Below are 20,812 nucleotides of genomic sequence, written 5' to 3'. Positions count from 1 at the left end.
TGTTGTAGTGTGATAATCTTTGTTTCTTCCATTGCACTCTGTGACTGAGCGTGTCCTGTTTACTGTGCTTTAATGCTGTTCTTTTTCTCAACAGAATGCTTCCAGCCTGTCTCAGGACCACGTTTCTGAGTTTACACCTCTAGCCTCCATGCAGAGCCCAAGCTACCAAAGCAATGAGTTCAACAGTGCAGCAGACAACAGGTCTACTTATTATTCTAAAAAAGTGATGCTCACTCATTGGCAACGCAATGATTATTTCAAACTCCCATCCCTCTTTGGCTATTCCAACACCCGCTATAGCTCCAGCACGGGCTCATACCTCAGCAGGTCAGGCTTGGAAACATCCGTGTGACACATCACCACTGCAAGCCTTTACAAACTCTTTATTTTTTATTTTATTTTATAATTTGGGAGATGCAGCAAAATGATTGTCTAGTAAAACTGTAGCCTCTTGGATGCCTACTTGCTGTCTGACCACAGGAGTGATCGCTCCTGCAATGGCCTATGGGGCTGTTAGTTATTTTTTTAAACACTGCAGCAAAGAACAATTTTCACAGTCTGGTACTGTGTGACTGATAGCACTGTACATCTTCCCTGTTCCCTGTCCAGAGATTTATGTGGTTTATTAGTCATGTCTGCTTTCATTGTTTTATACTACTGAATTGTGTTTGTGGATCATTTCTACTACATGTTGTAGTCAACAAGTTGATATTTGATGGAGCACAATATGTCATCTAACTGAAGATCCTCCTTTCTCTTTCTCTCCTCTGCTGGTACCAAAAGAACATGCTGGTGTTTTTCTTGTGCTCATTTCTTTTCAAGAAACTCTGTCTAACGCTCATTTCATTGTAAGTTGCCAAATATGTTCATGTAAACCTGTGTTCTCCCAGTAGCTTTCCCAGGACCTCCTACCGTAGATGTGTGATGTGTCCTTTGACAATACACTGTTCCTTACAAACTGTGGATATTTAGTACTGTTACTTTGCGACATTACTGAAAAACATATCATGAAGTTTAAGCTATATAAGATACAAAGAGTTCTTAAAGGGGTATTCCCAATTTAAGAAGTTAGGGAATAACTTGCCATTCAGGAGAAAAGGGAAATGTACTTCCCCGTTCTGAATAGAGCCATACTTAGGCTGGTGCACGTACCACTTCATTTATTTCAATGGTCAAAGTACAGATTTCGGCTATCCCCGGCACTCCCATCAAATGAAAAAAGTGGTGCACACACTGGCCGAATACCTCTTCATTCAGAACCAAAGACTAAGATACCGAATTCTAGTGATCCTGTGGTTCTGAGAGGTCAGATCCCTACCAATCTGCAAGTTATCCTCTCTCCTATGAGTATGGGATAACTTGTAAAGATGGGAATGCACTTTAAGAAGGAGAAATGGTATATACATTTTTCATGTTGTGCAAAATATCTTAGCTGAAGCAATATGACATTATTTGGATAATGTTTAGAGATGTAGCAGAGCTAAATTTATTGATTTGTTGTCAAACTTTCAGGTCTGTTAGGGGAAATTCACACTACCGTTACTAATGTCCATTACTGTCTTCTTTCATAGGATTCTATGTCCGTACCCATTGACATTAATGCAAACAACATGATGGAAGATATCTTCCCTCATGTTGGTTTACTTTTGTAATGGAAGATAAAGTCCTGTATATGGTGTCTGTGACAGTTTAATGTCCGTTGCTGTCATCCTATGACGGAAGACAGCAATGGACATTAGTAACATTAGTGTGAACTCCACATTAGATCTGAAGTTTAATGTTTTGCCCCTTTTGTTTCTACACTGAAATACTGTGTGTAGTAAACCTGTTACATTTAATAACCTCAGCTGTGTTTATTGTTATGAGCAATACAAGACCAAATTTGTAGAGAGGATACAATACATGAAAAATAATCGAATAAAACAAAGGATTCTCTGCGACTGTGCAATTCCTTGAATTGAATATGTGACGAACTCTATGTGTAGCAATATGGTATATGTCTTTGGAACTGCAATGCATACATAGACATCTAGGGAGTTATATATATATATGCATTAATGCAATATTTAACCAAACACAAGCCCCTGTAGCTGTGCCTGCCTATACCGCCCAGGACCAAATTACTACACATCATATAACAAAATGTGAATATATTGTTTCCTCTCTTAAAGGGAGTTGTCCCAGAATTCAGGAAATTAACCAATTAACTAGAAATATTGTTAAAAAAAGAACAAACATTCCCTTATTACACCGATCTTTGTTTATTTTCCTAGATGGATTATATCCCATGTATCTATAATCCATCACTGGTCTTAGCAATAATGACGGCATGTACAGCATGAGACCTCTGAGGACAGTGATTGGGTGCTGCGGTCACATGTATTTACTGCTTGTTATTGGTATAGGATAGTGATCAAAGACCAGCAGTGAGCATCAGAGCATCAGCAAAAGATAATGTAATATTTTAGTTTTAGTTTTTTTATAACATTTCCTGCTCCCATGTTAACTTCTCAAACTTGTGGACAACCACTTAAAATGTATCTTTTTGTCGCATTTCTAGAAAACTTCATTGTGCTTAACTCAACATCTATACTCTGGCTCCTATACTATACATTTAGTGACAAGAATGGCCTTGGATCCCATCTGGACCAAGTAGTGGAGTCTTTTACAAAAGTTTTGTTTAGAAAAGGTTTCCACACATTATTTCAACAGCATTCAATCCTGTTCTTGGCATTAGGCCCGGATCACATCTGCGTTCGGGATTCTGTTTGGGGAGTCCGCTTGGGAACTTCCCGAACAGAAACCTATGGGGTCCGTGTGGTTTCCACATGAAACACGCAGAGAAAAAAGTCCTGCAAGCACTACTTTTCTCTCTGCATGTTTCTCGCAGAAACCACACAGACCCCATTATAGTCTATGGGGTGTGTGTATTTTCCCAGGTAAGCGGTTTTCTATGCATATAGGTTGCCTGTATAGGAATTCAGAATTCAGATTGAACAGGAGCTAAGACTGTGATTCTGATGCAAAAAACCAGAATGTGTCCATTGACATCCATCAAGTTTGCCAGCAGGTCTGATAAAAATAACACAGACTGCTGCTCTATTTTTTCAGTAGAATAAAATGAAAAACCCATCAGAAGAAACCAATATGTATTTTTCCTACCTTAAGGTCAACGAAGATGTTTACAATTGAAAAGTTTGTATCCATTATAACGGAAACATTTCTTATTGTTTTTTGATCCTTTATAGGATCAGAACAATGGAAAAATAAAAATGTAATGTGAAAACATCTTTAATCTCCCACACAGAGCTGGATTAAAGCTAGATTCAACAAATTCTAATTCTGTATATTTTTTTAAGCAGCTGATGCCTATTTTTCACAACATCCTTAATAAAAATGTATTTTCATTCATTTCTTTTCACAACAAGACTTTGGTGCAATTTATAAATATTTAAAAGACAAATATATGTCATGTCTAAGTATTATTGCAAGAAAACAAAAAGTCTGTTCCCTGTTAAAGATTAACTACTGATAATGTTTCATAAATTGTTTTTAAAAACGTTTAGCAATTCATTTCTCAGTAGATTATTTTCGGAGTTATTTCTTCGAATTTGGTGTTCCCCCTTGTTGTGCAAATGCAGCGTTTTTTGTTACAGATTTGAATGCAGTTTTTTGAGTCAATGACAGGAGTTGCTTGGAAAGTATAAAGGAAGAAATTAGACGTACCTCTTCTGTTAAAGGAATCCTAGCATTGGATACCGTTTTTTTCTCATGTAGGAATAGCCTTAAGAAAGGCTATTCTTTTCCTACCTTTAGATGTCTTCTCCGTACCGCCGTTTGGTAGAAATCCGAGTTTTGGGCGTCCCCAATGCTGCGAGAGAACTCTCCAGCGACGCCTCCTTCTTCCATCCTGGGTTTCAATCTTCTAGGCCTCAGTCCTCTGGTAGGGCCGACTGCACATGCCCAGGCAACAAGAAAAAGGCCCTTTACACCAGCTTACTGTAGCTATTTTCTTGTGGCCCAGGCATCCGCAGTCGGCTCTGCTCAAGGCCGAGTAGATTAAAACTCAGGACGGAAGAAGACACAGGGAGAGAGGCATTCCAGAAGAAGATGGAGGCGTCACTGGAGAGTTCTCTCGCAGCATTGGGGACGCCCCCAGTGCTGCGAGAGAACTCTTTTTCATACCGAACAAAACCCGGATTTCTACCAAACGGCGGCATGGAGAAGACATCTAGAGGTAGGAGAAGAATAGCCTTTCTTAAGGCTATTCCTACGTGTTAGGGAGAAAAAAAGGGTATCCAATGATAGGATCCTTTTAAATCCACTCCTGATGGTGGCTCAAAAAAAAAAAAAAAAAAAAAAAGCGCTGCATTTCTACAACGTGGGGCCTTAGCCATAGTCTGTTTTCTTGTACTGTATGGTAGAGTTTTGAGTGCTCATAGTTAGGGATCCCACTGAAAAAACTTAAAGGAAACTGTATGATTCTCTATTTTTCATGCTTCTTCAAGCAATTCCCAAGGTCCATCAGTGCGTGACATTAAAAGAAAGCAGGTTGTGCAGAAAGAGTGGTAGATTTAGAGCTTCATGTAATGGGATTATAGACTCTCTCCAGACTATATGAAAATAAATCGGCACATGAACTGCTGACCAGGACTATTTATAAAATAATATGTGAAATTATAATACCAAGGAACAGAGGACCCAGCACCTTATGACCCAAGATAAGATGCTGTTTTGTGTTGCCGATTGCTATAGGCCAAGAGTGCTGAAAATGTGTTCCATAGTTCTACAACATATACAAATACTATGCATATCACCTAATAGACACTAGTTCTTGTAGCCCACATGACAAGAAGCACACCATCCATCATTTGTTGCAGTTTTGTAGCAAATACTAGTGCGCGGCATTCTGAGCTGAATATTCCTGCAATTGTAATAGGTGACCATTACTATTGGCTTATGTTGTTAAATATGGACTCCATTTCAGATCTCATCTGACATTGTATTTACAAATGATAGCACACAATCTTTTTCTGAAAAAAAAAAGTTTTCGACAAGAAATGACTTTTCATAAACAGAGCCATTAATCTATATATGAAAATATATTTCATTACCAATAGTGTTGTGTCTATGTAAGCTAAAGGTAATCGTAATGCAAAATAGGATGGCACTGTATAGAAGTATCCACAACCATATTGTCTCTTGTTTTGGCATGTTTTGTTGACATGGTGAATTAAAGTGAGAGGTTTATTCTTTTTAAGCTTTCTGGATATGTGAAATCTTTGCTTTTGTGTCTTTGGCTCTTAAAAACTCAATGGGTAAATCTAAGATATGCAAAACACATATGTATGAAACTAACCATAGAGTCTTTGACCATTGTTGCAATTGCAGGAAAAGAAACTGGGATGTAAATTCTGGTTGCAACTTGCTATATGTTTTTGGAGCCAGAAATGATGTTGCCCCATTCCTCATGCGACTGATGCAGCCAGTAACTGGCCTCAGACATGATAAAAATCATATTCCTGGAAGGAGACTGCATATATGTGATGTTAAGCAATGGTTCACAGCAGGATGCAGACAGGCCCAAGTGGTGAAGATTGCACAGTTGCAGTCTGTCAGGGATCGGGGTCTCACACCCAGATATATCCACTCACTGTATACCAATTCTGCATGTTATCCATATACAGTCCTATGAAAAAGTTTGGGCACCCCTATTAATCTTAATCATTTTTAGTTCTAAATATTTTGGTGTTTATAACAGCCATTTCAGTTTGATATATCTAATAACTGATGGACACAGTAATATTTCAGGATTGAAATGAGGTTTATTGTACTAACAGAAAATGTGCAATATGCATTAAACCAAAATTTGACCGGTGCAAAAGTATGGGCACCTCAACAGAAAAGTGACATTAATATTTAGTACATCCTCCTTTTGCAAAGATAACAGCCTCTAGTCGCTTCCTGTAGCTTTTAATCAGTTCCTGGATCCTGGATAAAGGTATTTTGGACAAACAATTCAAGTTCAGTTAAGTTAGATGGTCGCCGAGCATGGACAGCCCGCTTCAAATCATCCCACAGATGTTCAATGATATTCAGGTCTGGGGACTGGGATGGCCATTCCAGAACATTGTAATTGTTCCTCTGCATGAATGCCTGAGGATTTGGAGCGGTGTTTTGGATCATTGTCTTGCTGAAATATCCATCCCCGGCGTAACTTCAACTTCGTCACTGATTCTTGAACATTATTCTCAAGAATCTGCTGATACTGAGTGGAATCCATGCGACTCTCAACTTTAACAAGATTCCCGATGCCGGCATTGGCCACACAGCCCCAAAGCATGATGGAACCTCCACCAAATTTTACAGTGGGTAGCATGTGTTTTTCTTGGAATGCTGTTTCTTTTTGGACGCCATGCATAACGCCTTTTTTTATAACCAAACAACTCAATTTTTGTTTCCAAAATGAAGCTGCCTTGTCCAAATGTGCTTTTTCATACCTCAGGCAACTCTATTTGTGGCGTACGTGCAGAAACGGCTTCTTTCTCATCACTCTCCCATACAGCTTCTATTTGTGCAAAGTGCGCTGTATAGTTGACCGATGCATAGTGACACCATCTGCAGCAAGATGATGCTGCATCTCTTTGGAGGTGGTCTGTGGATTGTCCTTGACTGTTCTCACCATTCTTCTTCTCTGCCTTTCTGATATTTTTCTTGGCCTGCCACTTCTGGGCTTAACAAGAACTGTCCCTGTGGTCTTCCATTTCCTTACTATGTTCCTCACAGTGGAAACTGACAGGTTAAATCTCTGAGACAACTTTTTGTATCCTTCCCCTGAACAACTATGTTGAACAATCTTTGTTTTCAGATCATTTGAGAGTTGTTTTGAGTAGCCCATGATGCCACTCTTCAGAGGAGATTCAAATAGGAGATCAACTTGCAATTGGCCACCTTAAATACCTTTTCTTATGATTGGATACATCTGGCTATGAAGTTCAAAGCTCACTGAGGTTACAAAACCAATTTTGTGCTTCAGTAAGTCAGTAAAAAGTAGTTAGGGGAATTCAAATCAATAAAATGATAAGGGTGCCCATACTTTTGCACCGGTCAAATTTTGGTTTAATGCATATTGCACATTTTCTGTTAGTACAATAAACCTCATTTCAATCCTGAAATATTACTGTGTCCATCAGTTATTAGATATATCAAACTGAAATGGCTGTTGCAAACACCAAAATATTTAGAACAAAAAATGATTAAGATTAATAGGGGTGCCCAAACTTTTTCATAGGACTGTACCTCACCTACTCACACACATTTGACCCTAGATGCAATCATATAAAAAGGGTACTCTGCTTCCATACTATTCTAGCTCACTGGTCACACTAGGCTACATAGGAATGAAGTGCCCTTTTACACTCATGCAACCACACAAATCTGCCAACCCTCACGGTAGGCAAGACACCAATATAAACACACCATACAGTCTTAGAAAATGTGGGAAAGTTAAAGCCAAAGAACAGTCTTACTAGACTTTACATTTAAAAAAATTTTATGAAAAGATAAACATACAAACAATGTGACATAAAAGGGGAATAAAAGTACAGACCTGGATTTAAGTCTTTGACCGAATCCATACAATTCTAAAGAATCTGACAAGCTCCTGTGCCTCATGGCGTTTTATGGACCTTTAGTGCTACCTCACTTCCTATAATCCTGTGCCGCCATCATTTTTTCTGGTTTCCATATATAGACTTTTTGATTAACAAGTTCCCACATGGTCTGCTACAATGTCTGCTATAGTCAGTATCATATACAGTATATACATGAAGTGTAGCCCTATAGATATAAGTAGATACAATAACATTCTTAAAGAAACATACCAAAGTATAACATGGTGACACTGCATGAATAGGAGAAGGAATGGGAAATATAAAGGATGGATTTATACTTTTCCTCCTTGCTGAATCCACTTCGGGCTTTGGCTCAAAAACTGCAGCAAAATCTACACCAATAAAAGAAGTCAATCTACAGTACTATGTTACAGATAAAGCTCAGAAAACAACATTGCTTCTGTTGACTTGGCATTCCACACTTGTTATCTAATCGATGCTTTCTCACCTCATACTTATAGGCGGTCTCAGCTTGTTTGAACTTCTGTGAAATATTTACTACACTTGATACATGTCAACTTTTTATCTATGAAATGCTGAATGAATGCCCTATAATAATGAATTACTCATCATGTGCGTACTAGATGCAGTGCAGACAGGTCTCCCTTTAGTACCACACCTCTAGAACCTCTAGAGCACTGGCATAGAAAAGGGAACAAAACTAAGCAACATTTTCCCTGTTCAAGACTGTGGAAAAAATCCTATTAAATTTTAAGATTTAAAATACATAAAAAAGTAAATGGCTTATAGTTACAAAAAAAATATAATAAAAAAACACAAGCAAAACAATATACAAACTAAAAAGACGTAATATAAAGAAACAGAACGCTTTAAAGGGACTCTACCATTAAAATTAAAAAATTTTTCTCGATCACACGTAGGAATAGCCTTAAGAAAGGCTATTCTTCTCCTACCTTTAGATGTCTTCTCCGGTTCTGACACATCTCCGACCTTTAGTGAGTTCTGCTATAGACCCCCTCCAGTTTGCCTATTGGTCGGGCATTGGGGTGGATGATGCCATCATCCACCTTCTTCACAGAGCTCTCTCTCTCACCTGGAGAAACTAGGGAACAATGTTCTTTGATTTCTCCAGTGCTTTTAACTCCATTCAGCTAAGGCTACTGAGAGACAAGCTGGCCCTTGTTGGAGTGGACCAGCACCTGTCCATCCGTCTCCTAGACTACCTCACTATCCGCCCTCAGTATGGGAGAACCCAGGACTGTGTGCCTGACACTGTGATCTGTAGTACGGGGACACCACAAGGTACAGTTCTTGCCCCTTTCCTCTTCACACTGTACACTGCTGACTTTAGATGCAACTCATCTAGCTGTTACTTGCAAAAGTACTCTAATGACTGCTATAGTAGGCTTCATCACAGACAGATACAACAGGGACTACAGGGATTTAAACCGGGATTTTATGGACTGGTGCCAATGGAACCACCTCAGGATTAATGCGGGGAAGACTAAGGAGATGGTGGTGGACTTTAGTAAGCGGAGAAGTGCTCTGAATCCGGTGGGTATCCAGAGGACAGGCATTGAGATAGTCAAGACCGGACTGGGCTGATCACCTGGATGCGCTGTACAGAAAGTGTCACAGCAGCAGGCTGAGGGTGTTTGGAGTCCAGGGGGCACTTCTTAGGGCCTTTTTCAACTGTGTGGTAGCATCAACCATCTTCAGAGTGGCCTGCTGGAGGAGTAGCATACCAGCCAGGGACAGAAATAGACTTGGCAGGCTGGTTAGAAGGACCAGCTTTGCCCTGGGGAGCCCCCTGGACCCAGTACAGCAGTACTGGTGGTGGGTGACAGAAGGATACTGTCTGTGGTGAGTGCCATGCTGGAGAACAACTTCCATCCCATGTATTAGACCTTGACGGCACTTGGCAGCACTGTCAGTGACCGACTGCTTCACCCCAAGTGTGAGAAGGAGCGCTATTGGAGGTCCTTCCTCCCAAATGCAGTCAGGCTGTATAATCTACATGAGACTAAGCAAATTTCACTGCGCACAGAGAACTAAATGATCCTAAAGTCATTTTTTTCTTCTTAGTTGCTATGACTCCTAGTATCATTTTCTATCTGCTATGAGCTTGTATGTGTTCTTTCTTGTAATATATTACTGTATTATCCATGCTTCTGTAACACACTGAATTTCCCCATGGTGGGACTATTAAAGGATTATCTCATCTTATTTTATCTATAATTGATGGGCATCAATTTTAAAGTATATATGGATTTTAAAATGTTAGAAAAACTCGTTAGACTGAGGTCTCACTTGTGGAAACGCAGCTTTTTTGTTGCAGATTTTGCTGTATTTTTTGAGCAAAAGCCAGGAGTAGATTGAGCAGAAGATAGAAGTATAACTACTTTCCTATATATTTCCTATTTCATTTGTAGCCATTTTTGTCTTTGACTCTTAAAAAACAAAACAAAACAAAACAAAAAAAAAAAACAGCAAAATTTGCAGCAAAAAAAGCTGTGTTTCTGCAATGTAGGGCCTCAGCTATAATGTGATGATTATTTTAACCTTGCCCATCATTATAGAGAATCTTTCTGGTTGTCTAAGATTATATACTGTTGCAAAGTTGGCAGTGCGCTGAATTTTGCTTGTATCTGCACTGGTTCCAGAGATATCCATGGCGTTAGATATGTCTGCAGTCAGAGGGACTGGCCTCACAAGCTCAGTGTCATCTATAGCCTTGTACTTAGAAGTCCCCACGTTCCTCAAAACCCAGCAATGATGCTGAACTGTGAAGTCAGTTGTTCTAGCAGTGCAACGATATCAGTAGCCAAAATCAATGGAACCCATATCTCTGGAACTGAAAATATCAGCAAAACTAAAAGGGCGATGAATTCTGCATAATGTCACCTTTGCAACCATATATAACACTCCGGTTCTTAATGTTCCTTTAAGAACATCGAATCTACAGAAAATTTACTGTGCTTTAGAGTCTGTTATAAATTGCCACTATTATGTCATATAACATCAAGAAAATAATTGTTACTTTGCTCTCTTGCAGCTTTGTCATTGCAACCTCATATGTCTTAAGAAGAGGTATTACTTGCATGTTCTGAAATTCAGCATATCTGCCCTGTCCAATAACAAAGCCTTTTTACAGCATTCTACACAGGTTTGATGCACAATACCATGCTGTTTGGCACCCAGCATCTGAAGCATATGGCATTTTATCACTGTGCTACTGAAATCTACTACAGGATACAACCTCCAAGGGATATGTGTGGATGACCGCCAGGCAGCCCATGAGGAGTCATTTACAAACTCTTCCATTGTTTATACCAGGAATACATGAAGAATTTCTTTTTTTATGTACAGTATACAAAAATAAAAAAAATCTGCTGTTCCTTATACTGGTCTGTGATGATTTAGAAAAATATGAGATGCACATACTATTCTATACAAATATAGAAGAAACTCCTACTCATTACCATCAACCATAACTTACTAAGAATTGTAAATGCCAATTTCACAAAATAATTGCTCTCTCAAGGACAAGAGTAATATAGCTCCACATCATTCTTAGGGTGGGTTCACGCCACCATTATTATAGTCCTTTGCTCTCATCAGAGTGATTGATATGGATAAAACCCTCTATTTTTGCATCTATTTCTATTCACTCTAATGTAAAAAAAAAAAACCAAAACAAAAACATCACAGGAGATTTTTGATGGTTTTTTACTTTTCTAACAGAATAAAAAATATTTTTTTCATTACAGTGAATAGGAAAGGACTCAGAAAGAGGGGGCTTCATCCGCACCAGTCACTCTATTGCCATCTGTTGTTCTCATCCTATGACGTTAAGAGCAAGAGATTATAATAATTCAGGATTGAAAGTACCTTACAGTGAACTTGTCAAGTGATTCCTACTGCCTGGGAAGCTGGATATAATAGACATATAGAGGCTGAGCTCTGAGATATATTGGCTTACACAATTTGAAGCAGGATTGCAAACCAGAGTAAATCCAGACAAGACAGTAATGGTGGATTCACACTGAGTTTTGATTCAGAAAAAGTTTCCCAATTGCTGAAGCAGATTTTTTCTGCTGTGGGGAAGTTATCTCAGTAGCGGCAGTGGTGCAGACTCAAACAGTCATGACAGGGACACAAAATATGCAGCAAACTGGTTTATTTACAAAAAAAACAAAAAAACAGAAAACACAAAAACCTTGGCTTCAGGCATTAAAAATACAAAACAAAACACAGCCTTAACTCCAAGCAAAAGTAAATCAAATCGCTGCTCTTCTGAGTGCTAACTACACAGTAACAAAAATAATACCTCACTACACATGTGGCTTACTGTCAGCCACACGAACAAAACCAAGAAAGGCCAACTTGGTCTCACCAGACTCAAAATATCAGGGCAGCTCCCACCTCCTCTCACTCCCAGGTTCTGCCCTGGTCTGCAGGATGAGCAGCCTTTTATGGGTCAATAATGGGCCAGGACCTAGGCTGAGGTCTACTCCTGATCTGCCCTAAACCACACATAAGTCAGGAACCTGAGGCAAATATACCTTGACTCCATCACTTCGCTGGTCAACTTCTCACACCGCCTACAGAATCGTCGGTGGTTTTCCCATTAGGTAACTTTAGGTGCAAACTTTATATCTAAAGCGCTGCGGAAAGAACCATGATGTGTTGCTGCCAGGGTTTTTCCTGCAGTACTTTTTTGCTGCTGGACGCCACGTGGGGCCTTAGCCAAATAGTCCCACACTTACCACACACACGTGCAGTGTTTTACAGACTTCTGGGTATACAAACTGATACCGAGAAAGCTGTCACTCACTGTGTGTGAGCGGGGAAAGGAGGACTCAACTGGGAGTCCTGTCAGGATTTATCCCATACAGGCTGATTGACATCCTTCTCTGTTCATACACTGATATAGGGAAAGCTGGTAATCACAGTTTCTGTGCAGGGTAAACAACACTCCACTGTCTCTAGTAGGACTTGTCATGAATTTAGAATCTTGCTTTACACACAAAGGCTATCAAAGCTACCATTCGGTTTGTGTGGGCAGGGTAAACCACACTGTTGCTGTCTCTACAAGTAGTCATGTCAAACTTACTCACTTTTTTTAGGCTAGGATTACACTGAGACTTTTATGGCACTACTCCATGATTTTTTTCTAAATTTTTGAGTGACAGTTGTAGCTGATGAAAATGCATAGAAGTTCAATAGTAACATAATTCAGTAGCACTATAAAATTTGCTGCGTAGGGGGTGTGCCCTAACTACGGATGCTTGCACACACTCTTGTCAGTAGCTCCCGGACTCCAGGTGGCTTTTTACTTACCCTCCAGTGGTCCAGTCATCTCCTGGCCTCCTCTTCTGCGATGGTCCGACGCCTGGGCCGCAAAGGTACCTCCAAGTCCCGAATAGAACCGCAAATCTCGCGGTTCCTGCTGTCCTCTGCCTCCTCTCTGGTCCCGGACGGTGGATCCAAGATGGCGTCAATGCGCTTGGACACCGAAGAGCAGAGCCCGCCTCCCCTGCGCTCGCCAGTGTCTCCGCTCCCTGGCTCCTCATCCTTGCCGGCACCCGCGGCTCGGTCAGTGCCTCAGACGCTGCGGAGGGAGGAGGGACAGGTCACTATGCACCAGGTGCCGGTCTGCCTCCCCTCCAGTCAGCCACCATGTGTATGAGGTGCCGCTACCCTCCTCTCCCTCTATGCAGCAGCTACCTCTGGAGTCCCTCACTCCTCCAGTGCCCCTGCCTGGAAGACCCTCTGCAGACCACCTGCTGAAGGCCTCAGGGCCCCCTGCTCTCATGCCAGCCTCGCAGGGTTCACCAGCCGCCCAGACTGTGCCTCCCTTACAACACTTGCCACAGGGCCCTCAGTCACATATGGGAACCCTGGTGGGGCCCTCTACCAGCTCGTCACATGGTCCCTGGCTCACCTCGGCCAGCGCCACCTCATCAGTCATGGGGGACCCTGGCGCAGCCCCCGATTTTGCTCCATTGATCCACACGACACTGCCTCAGCACTCCACCTACACTGTGGCCCCTGACGTTGCTCCTACCATAGTCAGTTTGGACCCAGACTTCACTTCCACCCCAGCAGTTCTCCGCTAACCTCTCTCCTCTGACTTATCTGATACTTCACTTCAGGGTGCTGCCTCTCTGTCTCATCGTCATAAGCGCCCCAAGCTTGCAGATATATGGAATTTTCTTTGTACTATGCCTACCAAATCAAACCTGGAATTGATTGTCCGTAGAGAGGAGGAGAAGCAGGAGTGCATCATATCGGAGTTTAAGTCTGAGCTCCAGTCCCTCTCGACTCAGATCGCTGCCCAACACCAACAAACTGTATCTACTGAGGAACGCCTTACTGCTGTGGAACACAACCTGACCTCCTAACGTGCTCTCAACCGTCATTTCCTTCTTCAGGTCAACGACCAGGAGAACAGGGGCCGCCGGAATAATATCAAGTTGAGGGGCATTCCCGACTCGGTTCCTCCGGCCGAACTCCGTACTACTGTCTCTTCTATTCTTAACATGGTCCTCTCTTGCCCAGCGGATACGGAAATCATCATGGATAGAGTCCATCGTGTATTGAGCCCTCGAAAAACAGCATCCACTGAGTCGCGGGATGTCCTATGTCAAGTTCACTTTTTCCAAGAGAAGGAAGACATCCTTCAGGCGGCTTGGTGGCGTGGCCCTGTTTCCTTTATGGATAATCTGGCTCAGCTACTCCCAGACGTCTCCCGTAAAACATTGGCGATGCGTAGACTCCTGAAACCTGTCTTGCAAGCTATTCTGGACTCTGGAGCCACTTATAGATGGGGCCACCCTTTTCATTTCCAAGTCCGGCGCAATGGGGCGCTGTTTGTCCTGCATTCTTCTGAACAAGCCATTTCTCTGGCGCAATTCCTGGACTTGCCTGACCTGACCCTGCCGGACTGGCTTGATTACCCTCTGCCTTCTCCAACAACGATCGGACACTCTTCCTCTCCTTCTTTGCCTCAACAGCTGCACCGGGTTGAAGATTCCTCCTGAGGGAAGTATACTCCTGCTGCTCTTACTCCGGGACTTTGACTCGCTACTGGACTCTGTTGTTCCCCATCCTTGTGCCTTTGTGTCCTTAAGTATTTTTACCCCGGCAGTGGCTGCGATGGGCCTCGGTTCGTGGCGTCCCCAGCTGTTGAGACCTGCCCCTTCAATTGCTGTATTGCTCCTTGTTGCAATTGGTAGTCCCGCCGTTTTGGGACTGCTGTTTATCACTTGGACCACTCTTTGTAGTTTTTCTCCAGTTCTGGACCCCGCGTTTCATTTTCTGCCTTTCTGGCATTTAGCTTTACTGCCTGGGGAATGGGTAGCACCATGTTGTGGTACTGCCTCTTGCCCCCCATTAGTAGGGTTTGGCAGCTCTCGGGGTGCATACTGCGGTGTGCCCCCGAGACCTGCTTTAGTGGGTACTTCACACCGTTTTTTGTGACCCGTTCTTAGGCTACCTTTGATCGGGAATACAATAGTAAACAATAGAGGCAAATATAACAAATTTTCTGATTTTCAGGTGAAACGCGCGTCGGGTCCCTTTACTGTTGGTATGTATGGAGGCTAATCTTGGATCATCTTATGTGGGCAGTCTCATAGCTATCTGTGGGTTATTACACTGATTATTTGTTGTTTTCATTTACAACACTTTATTATTGGACACTTTCAGTTTTAGCTATGGTTGAGCCCTTTGTACCATGATATTAGTGTTGCCATCCAGTGTACATTCCATGGCTGACAAGTTGGTATTTGTAGCATTGTCTACCCCTATATGATTTTGTTTTATGTTTGTTTATATATTTTGTATGTATATATGTTGCTACACCTTTTTAGGAGCACTTAATAAAAGTTAATTTTTATTCATATATTTTGTGTGGCTGGTTCACTTTGTTTCTATACCTTTGATCGGGATTTATTGTTTATTGTTGTGTGGTTTTTTCTTCACATCTTTCCCTCTCTTCTGCTTTTCTTCCCCCTGCCTTTTTTCTTTTTCCTTCTCTTCTCTTTCTTTTTCCCCTTTGTCTATTTCTTCCCTTTTGTAGTTCTCCGATGATCAGAGATGGACTCCCTGGTGTTCTCTTCCAGCGACACTTATCGCAACTCCCTTGAGTAGAGCTTCTCCTTGTTCCGTCTACTATGAGTAAGAGGACCCATGTTGTGTTCACCCAGGAGACTCATTCCCATTTTCTCACCCCGCAGGTTCTCTAATGCATATTACTGCTGTTTATTCGGGGCCCAAGTCTAGGGGGGATGGGTATCTGGATAAGGCGCTTTGTCACATGGAAGTGTAAGACCATTTCTTCTTATAGTTTGGGTAGGTTCCTGTTTGTCTGGGGGGAGTTAGCTGGTACCATGTTTACCTCTGCCAATCTTTATCTTCCTAACTCTAGTCCGGTGGGAGTTCTGGATGGCACCTTTCAAATTAGTTCTGGATGGCACCTCTTGAACTAGCTCTGTTATCCCTTGGCTTGGGGTTTAGATCTCAGGTGATCTGGGAGACCTTTGCTCTAAGAGTTACCTCCTTTTCCTCCGTGTTTTCGGGGTCTTCCCGGTCCCCGTCGGTATTTTGAGGCCTTGATATGCCTGAGGGTGCTGGACTGGTGCCGTCACTCTCCCTTCAAATGGTGGGTCGCCTTGAAAAGTGCCCTCTCAGGCCCCCCTCTCCACCTACTCTCCTTGGCTGAACTCCGCATTCCCTGCCCCTCGAGATCTCACCCCATTGTAGGGCCCACTCCAGGAGTGTGCTAACTGCTCTTCCGTGAACTCCGTGGATTCTTTTCCAGGAGACGCAGGTCCACCATGGCCTGATGTGCTAAAGCTTCGTGGCTGGTCGCGTCCTTTCTCTGATGGCCGGAGTTGCTCACTCTTTTCCTCTCTTTCTCTCTCTTCCTGTTATACCAGCTTTGTGGTCTGGGCCTCTTTCTCCTTTCCCCTTCCCCCCCTTCTCTGCCGGGGATTCCCTGGTTTCTTTCTCTTCTTCTGATGCATGCTTTATCTTGCATTGTTTTCGTTTATTGTGTTTCATTTTATTTACCGACCTTCTTATTGTGGGTCCTGTCTTGTTTATTGTTATGCCTTATTTTTCTGTTAATTTTGTTATAAATAAAGAATTTATATATATAAAAAAAAATTGCTGCGTAATTCTGGCCTTACTTAGCACTAACGCAAGGTGACTAGTGTTCGAGACTCCGTCTTAGATTCCACTTAAAGGGAGTCTATCATGCAAAAAGCACATTTTTAACTAATGGCACATTGGAATTGCATTTAAACAGGCTATTCTACTCTTAACTTTCATTCTTGTGCAAATTAGGATCACAGGGCACCAGGGGCGTTGCCACAGTACTCTGAGCACCCCCCACGTCATAACTCTCCGCCACCTATTTTATGCTTCTGATCACACCTCTCTTCCTCTTTGCCGGAACTTCTGCCTTTCACAGGCATCCGATGCAGTGATGTGGGTACAATATATCAAACCTCGCACATGCGCAATTGGTTCTACCACTTTGGGCTTGAACAGAGCTGACTGCGCATGCCCCTTTGGGCATTTTCTGATGGTCTGCTACACGAGCATACTGCACCAATACTCTCATGTAGAAGACCACCGAAAAATGGCCACCAGGCAGTAGAATAGCCATTTGACAGGCTATTCCAATGTGACATTATTTAAAATAAGTTATTTGAATGATAGACTCCCTTTAAAATTGTCGGAGACAAAAGTCCGGCAAAGAGGACTTTTCTCTGTGGCGGGTTCAGTATAAAAATGGTAGAAACAGGGCGGACCCCATTATAGTCTGTGGGGTCTACTGGTTTCCATGTATAACCGGTTTTTAAGCAGACAGGGTCTTCCGTCTTTTGTGTCCCCATGCAGACCCTGAGGATGGAAACCCAAATGCTAGTGATAACCAAGCATAAGTTGTATAAACCTATGTATCACAGAGCTCAGCTTTTTTCCCTTTATGCAATCCAGCTCTCAGATATCAGATCTCAGCAGAAATCACATGAAATCAAGTTTGCTTTAAAAGAAAACACATCCAAACCTCATTTTCTAAAGTCACCGTGATAACACTGGTCAACAAATTTTCAAAAGTTGTTTGTTTCTGAAATGAAATGAGTCATTCCCTAATGATTTTTATGTGCTGAATTCAAATATCACAAGGAAAACTATCAATTGGCTCTAGTTTCTATGATATCGAAGGGTTCTCATTTTACTGTTTTGTGAATTCTATAGAATATGATACATATTTATTACTTCTGCAATAATAGAGGTGCAAGTTTACTGTTTTTAAAATTTTGGAAATATATTCTTAGGAAACTTAGTTCTATCTAAAATCAACTATAATTTATAGTCATATCTAAGAATTTTTTACAAATGAAGTATGTTTATTGAACTTTGGAACGTAGATCCTTATTGAATTGCTATTCGGCTCCTTTACTCACGTCTCTTGTATTCAGACATGGGATTGTCTCTGATAATTGTCCAGCAGTAGTCTGCAATCATTGATGGGTTCCATTTACCCTGATATCTCTTTTCCATAGTCGCAATTTCCTGATAAAATCGTTCACCATGTTCATCGCTCACCGCTCCACAGTTTGGTGCAAAGAAGTCTAGATGAGAGTGTAAGAAATGAATCTTTAAAGACATGTTACATCCCAGGTTTTTATATGCGTTCAGGAGATTTTCAACCAACTCTTCATAATTATTTGCTTTGGTGTTTCCCAAGAAATTAGTCACGACTAACTTGAATGCTTCCCATGCAGTCTTTTCTTTGCCACGCAGCAAATGGTAAAACTCGTCATCTTGAAGAAGCATACGAATCTGAGGACCAATAAAGACTCCTGCTTTTATCTTCGCTTCACTCAACCTTGGAAACTTACAGAGGAGATATTTGAATGCCTCTTCATTTCTATCCATTGCCTTTACAAAATTCTTCATAAGACCAAGCTTGATATGCAAAGGAGGTAACAGAATCTTTCCTGCTTGAAGAAGTGCTGGATGCATAACATTTTTAGTCCCTGGCTGCAGTGACTTTCTCAGTGGGCAGTCTCTTTTCTTGTAGTGTTCTGATCTTGCACGACTGTCCCACTCACATAGGAAGCAGCAGTACTTGGTGTCTCCTCCCTGTAGACCAAGCACTAGCGCTACCACCTTCAAGTCACCACAGAGCACCACAGATGTTGATCATAGTTTATGCATCTCAAGAGCTCTTTCATGTTGTTATAGGTTTCCTTCATGTGAACAGCATAACCAATTGGAACTGATGGTAGTGCATTGCCATTGTGAAGTAAGACAGCTTTAAGACTTAGCTTTGATGAATCGATAAATAGCCTCCACTCATTGGGGTTATAGCTGATTTTGAGAGCATCCATTAAACTACAAACGTTACTGCATACAACAAGATCACCCTCCATGAAGAAGAATTGGACAAGAGACTGTTGACGGTTCCTAAAGAAAGAAATTCGAACATCATTTGCCAACAGGTTCCACTGTTGAAGTCTGGAACCTAAGAGCTCGGCCTTACTCTTGGGCAGGTCTAGATCTCTAACAAGATCATTAAGTTCACTTTGCGATATAAGGTGCGGTTCAGTGGAGAGTGATGCAGGAAAGTCTGGATCTGATGAGGTAGATGGTTCATGACAAACTCCTTCTTCTTCCTCGTCAGTGGAATCGAGCGAGAATGTTTCTGGAGCATTTGGAACTGGCAATTCTTCAGAATGAGCTACTGGGCGTATCGCAGATGGAATATTCGGATACTGTAAAGTCCACTTCTTTCTTTTTGAAATTCCTTTCCCAATTGGAGGCACCTTGCAGAAGTAGCAATTGTCACTATGGTCAGATGGCTCTCTCCAGACCACTGGCACTGCAAACGGCATAGACTGTCTCTTCCGGTTCAATCACTGTCTGAGATTTGAAGAACATGTATTACAGCATATGTGTGGAGCCCAACTCTTTTCCTGGTTGCCTATTTTGCAGCCAAAATACAGGTGGTAGGCTTTCTTAACCAAATATAAATAGAAATATAAAATGCACGTCTATATCATGAAAAGTAAAGCCAATTTTAAAATTTTAGCATCAATTTCAATCTCAGCACCCCAAAATTAGTTAAGAACAACTGGTTTGATGCCCGAAAGATTTTGGCTGTTGACCAGTGTAAGTGATGAGACAACACTGGTTTGACCTCTACCAGTTCACGCAATTTTTAAGTACTTTGCACTCTTTTGGAGCTACTATGGTTTTTACATCTCTAACTACACAATATATACATATAATACTAGTCAATAAATGGAGTATTTATCAAAACCTTTTCACTGAAAGAATAGTTAAGCCTTGAAACTAATTTCCAGCAGATATACAGTAGGTGGCAAATCAAGAGTAAGTGAGAGTATATGGAGTCTACCACCTCCCACAGTCACATTCAACTTCTGCAACCACGTTTCACAGCACATCACAGTGATATCAACATATTATTGTTATGTATGTCACTTTTGTAGATTGGAGAAAACCAACGTTAAAGTCTTATGAAATTGAGGCAGTTGGTGCATCGGGGGTGGTCCTGCAATACTACTCTTGCCACTCAAGTAGGGTGAAGTCATAGCAGTGTGGAGGATCAATTACCAATGCATGGCGTGGCCCAGATAGGAGATGGTAGGGGTCTGCACAGAAAGAGGAGTGCTCCAGGGATCAGAAGGCCCTCCCCAGTACACCAGCAGTCTCATTTACGTAAGGCTTCAAAGTTGCTTTGCTCTGAATATACAAAAGTGACATATATGATAATAGTATGGTATTTATCACTGTAATGTGGTCTGTAACACAGTGGTGACAGTCGAATTTACTTGGTGAGGTGATAGACTCCCTTTAGGCATGTCTAGGATAAAGCACACATTTACCTAAGATTAATTTGTAATAACATAGGGCAGACTGGACCATGTGGTCTTTTCCCGCTGTCAATCTTCTATGTTTCAATGTTTCTAAAATGTGTAGCTTCAGCATGCAAAATGTAAATGTGTTTTTACAAATTACATCAGAATCATGTTACATCTAGTAGCTGTAGTTTTTCTACATAAAAGCAAAGCAGCTAAAAAGTGCAACTCATGAACTTGTCCTGTGCCTGTGTAAAAGCAGAATATTGCTTTGCC

General features: G+C 41.6%; 1 protein-coding gene across 9 annotated transcripts in view; it reads left to right on the top strand.

Annotated features, from left to right (window-relative positions):
* ATP11A (ATPase phospholipid transporting 11A) overlaps positions 1–10,929 on the top strand; it is a 140,485-nt gene extending 129,556 nt beyond the window's left edge. For 2 of the 9 annotated variants that reach the window (XM_075265226.1, XM_075265224.1), the window contains 2 exons: positions 95–327; positions 784–2,815. In XM_075265226.1, coding sequence (XP_075121327.1) covers positions 95–327; positions 784–835 — 285 coding nt within the window. In that variant the 3' untranslated portion in view covers positions 836–2,815. Of the gene's footprint in view, positions 1–94; positions 2,816–10,689 lie in introns of those variants that run through there. The other 7 variants (XM_075265228.1, XM_075265227.1, XM_075265232.1 and 4 more) reach the window with 5 other exon arrangements.
* The last annotated feature ends 9,883 nt before the right edge of the window (positions 10,930–20,812 follow it).

This window comes from Leptodactylus fuscus, chromosome 2 (genome assembly GCF_031893055.1).
Source record: "Leptodactylus fuscus isolate aLepFus1 chromosome 2, aLepFus1.hap2, whole genome shotgun sequence".
Lineage (NCBI taxonomy): Eukaryota > Metazoa > Chordata > Amphibia > Anura > Leptodactylidae > Leptodactylus > Leptodactylus fuscus.
The sequence above is the reverse complement of the archived record's forward strand: the minus strand, read 5'-3'. Positions and strand labels throughout refer to the sequence as shown.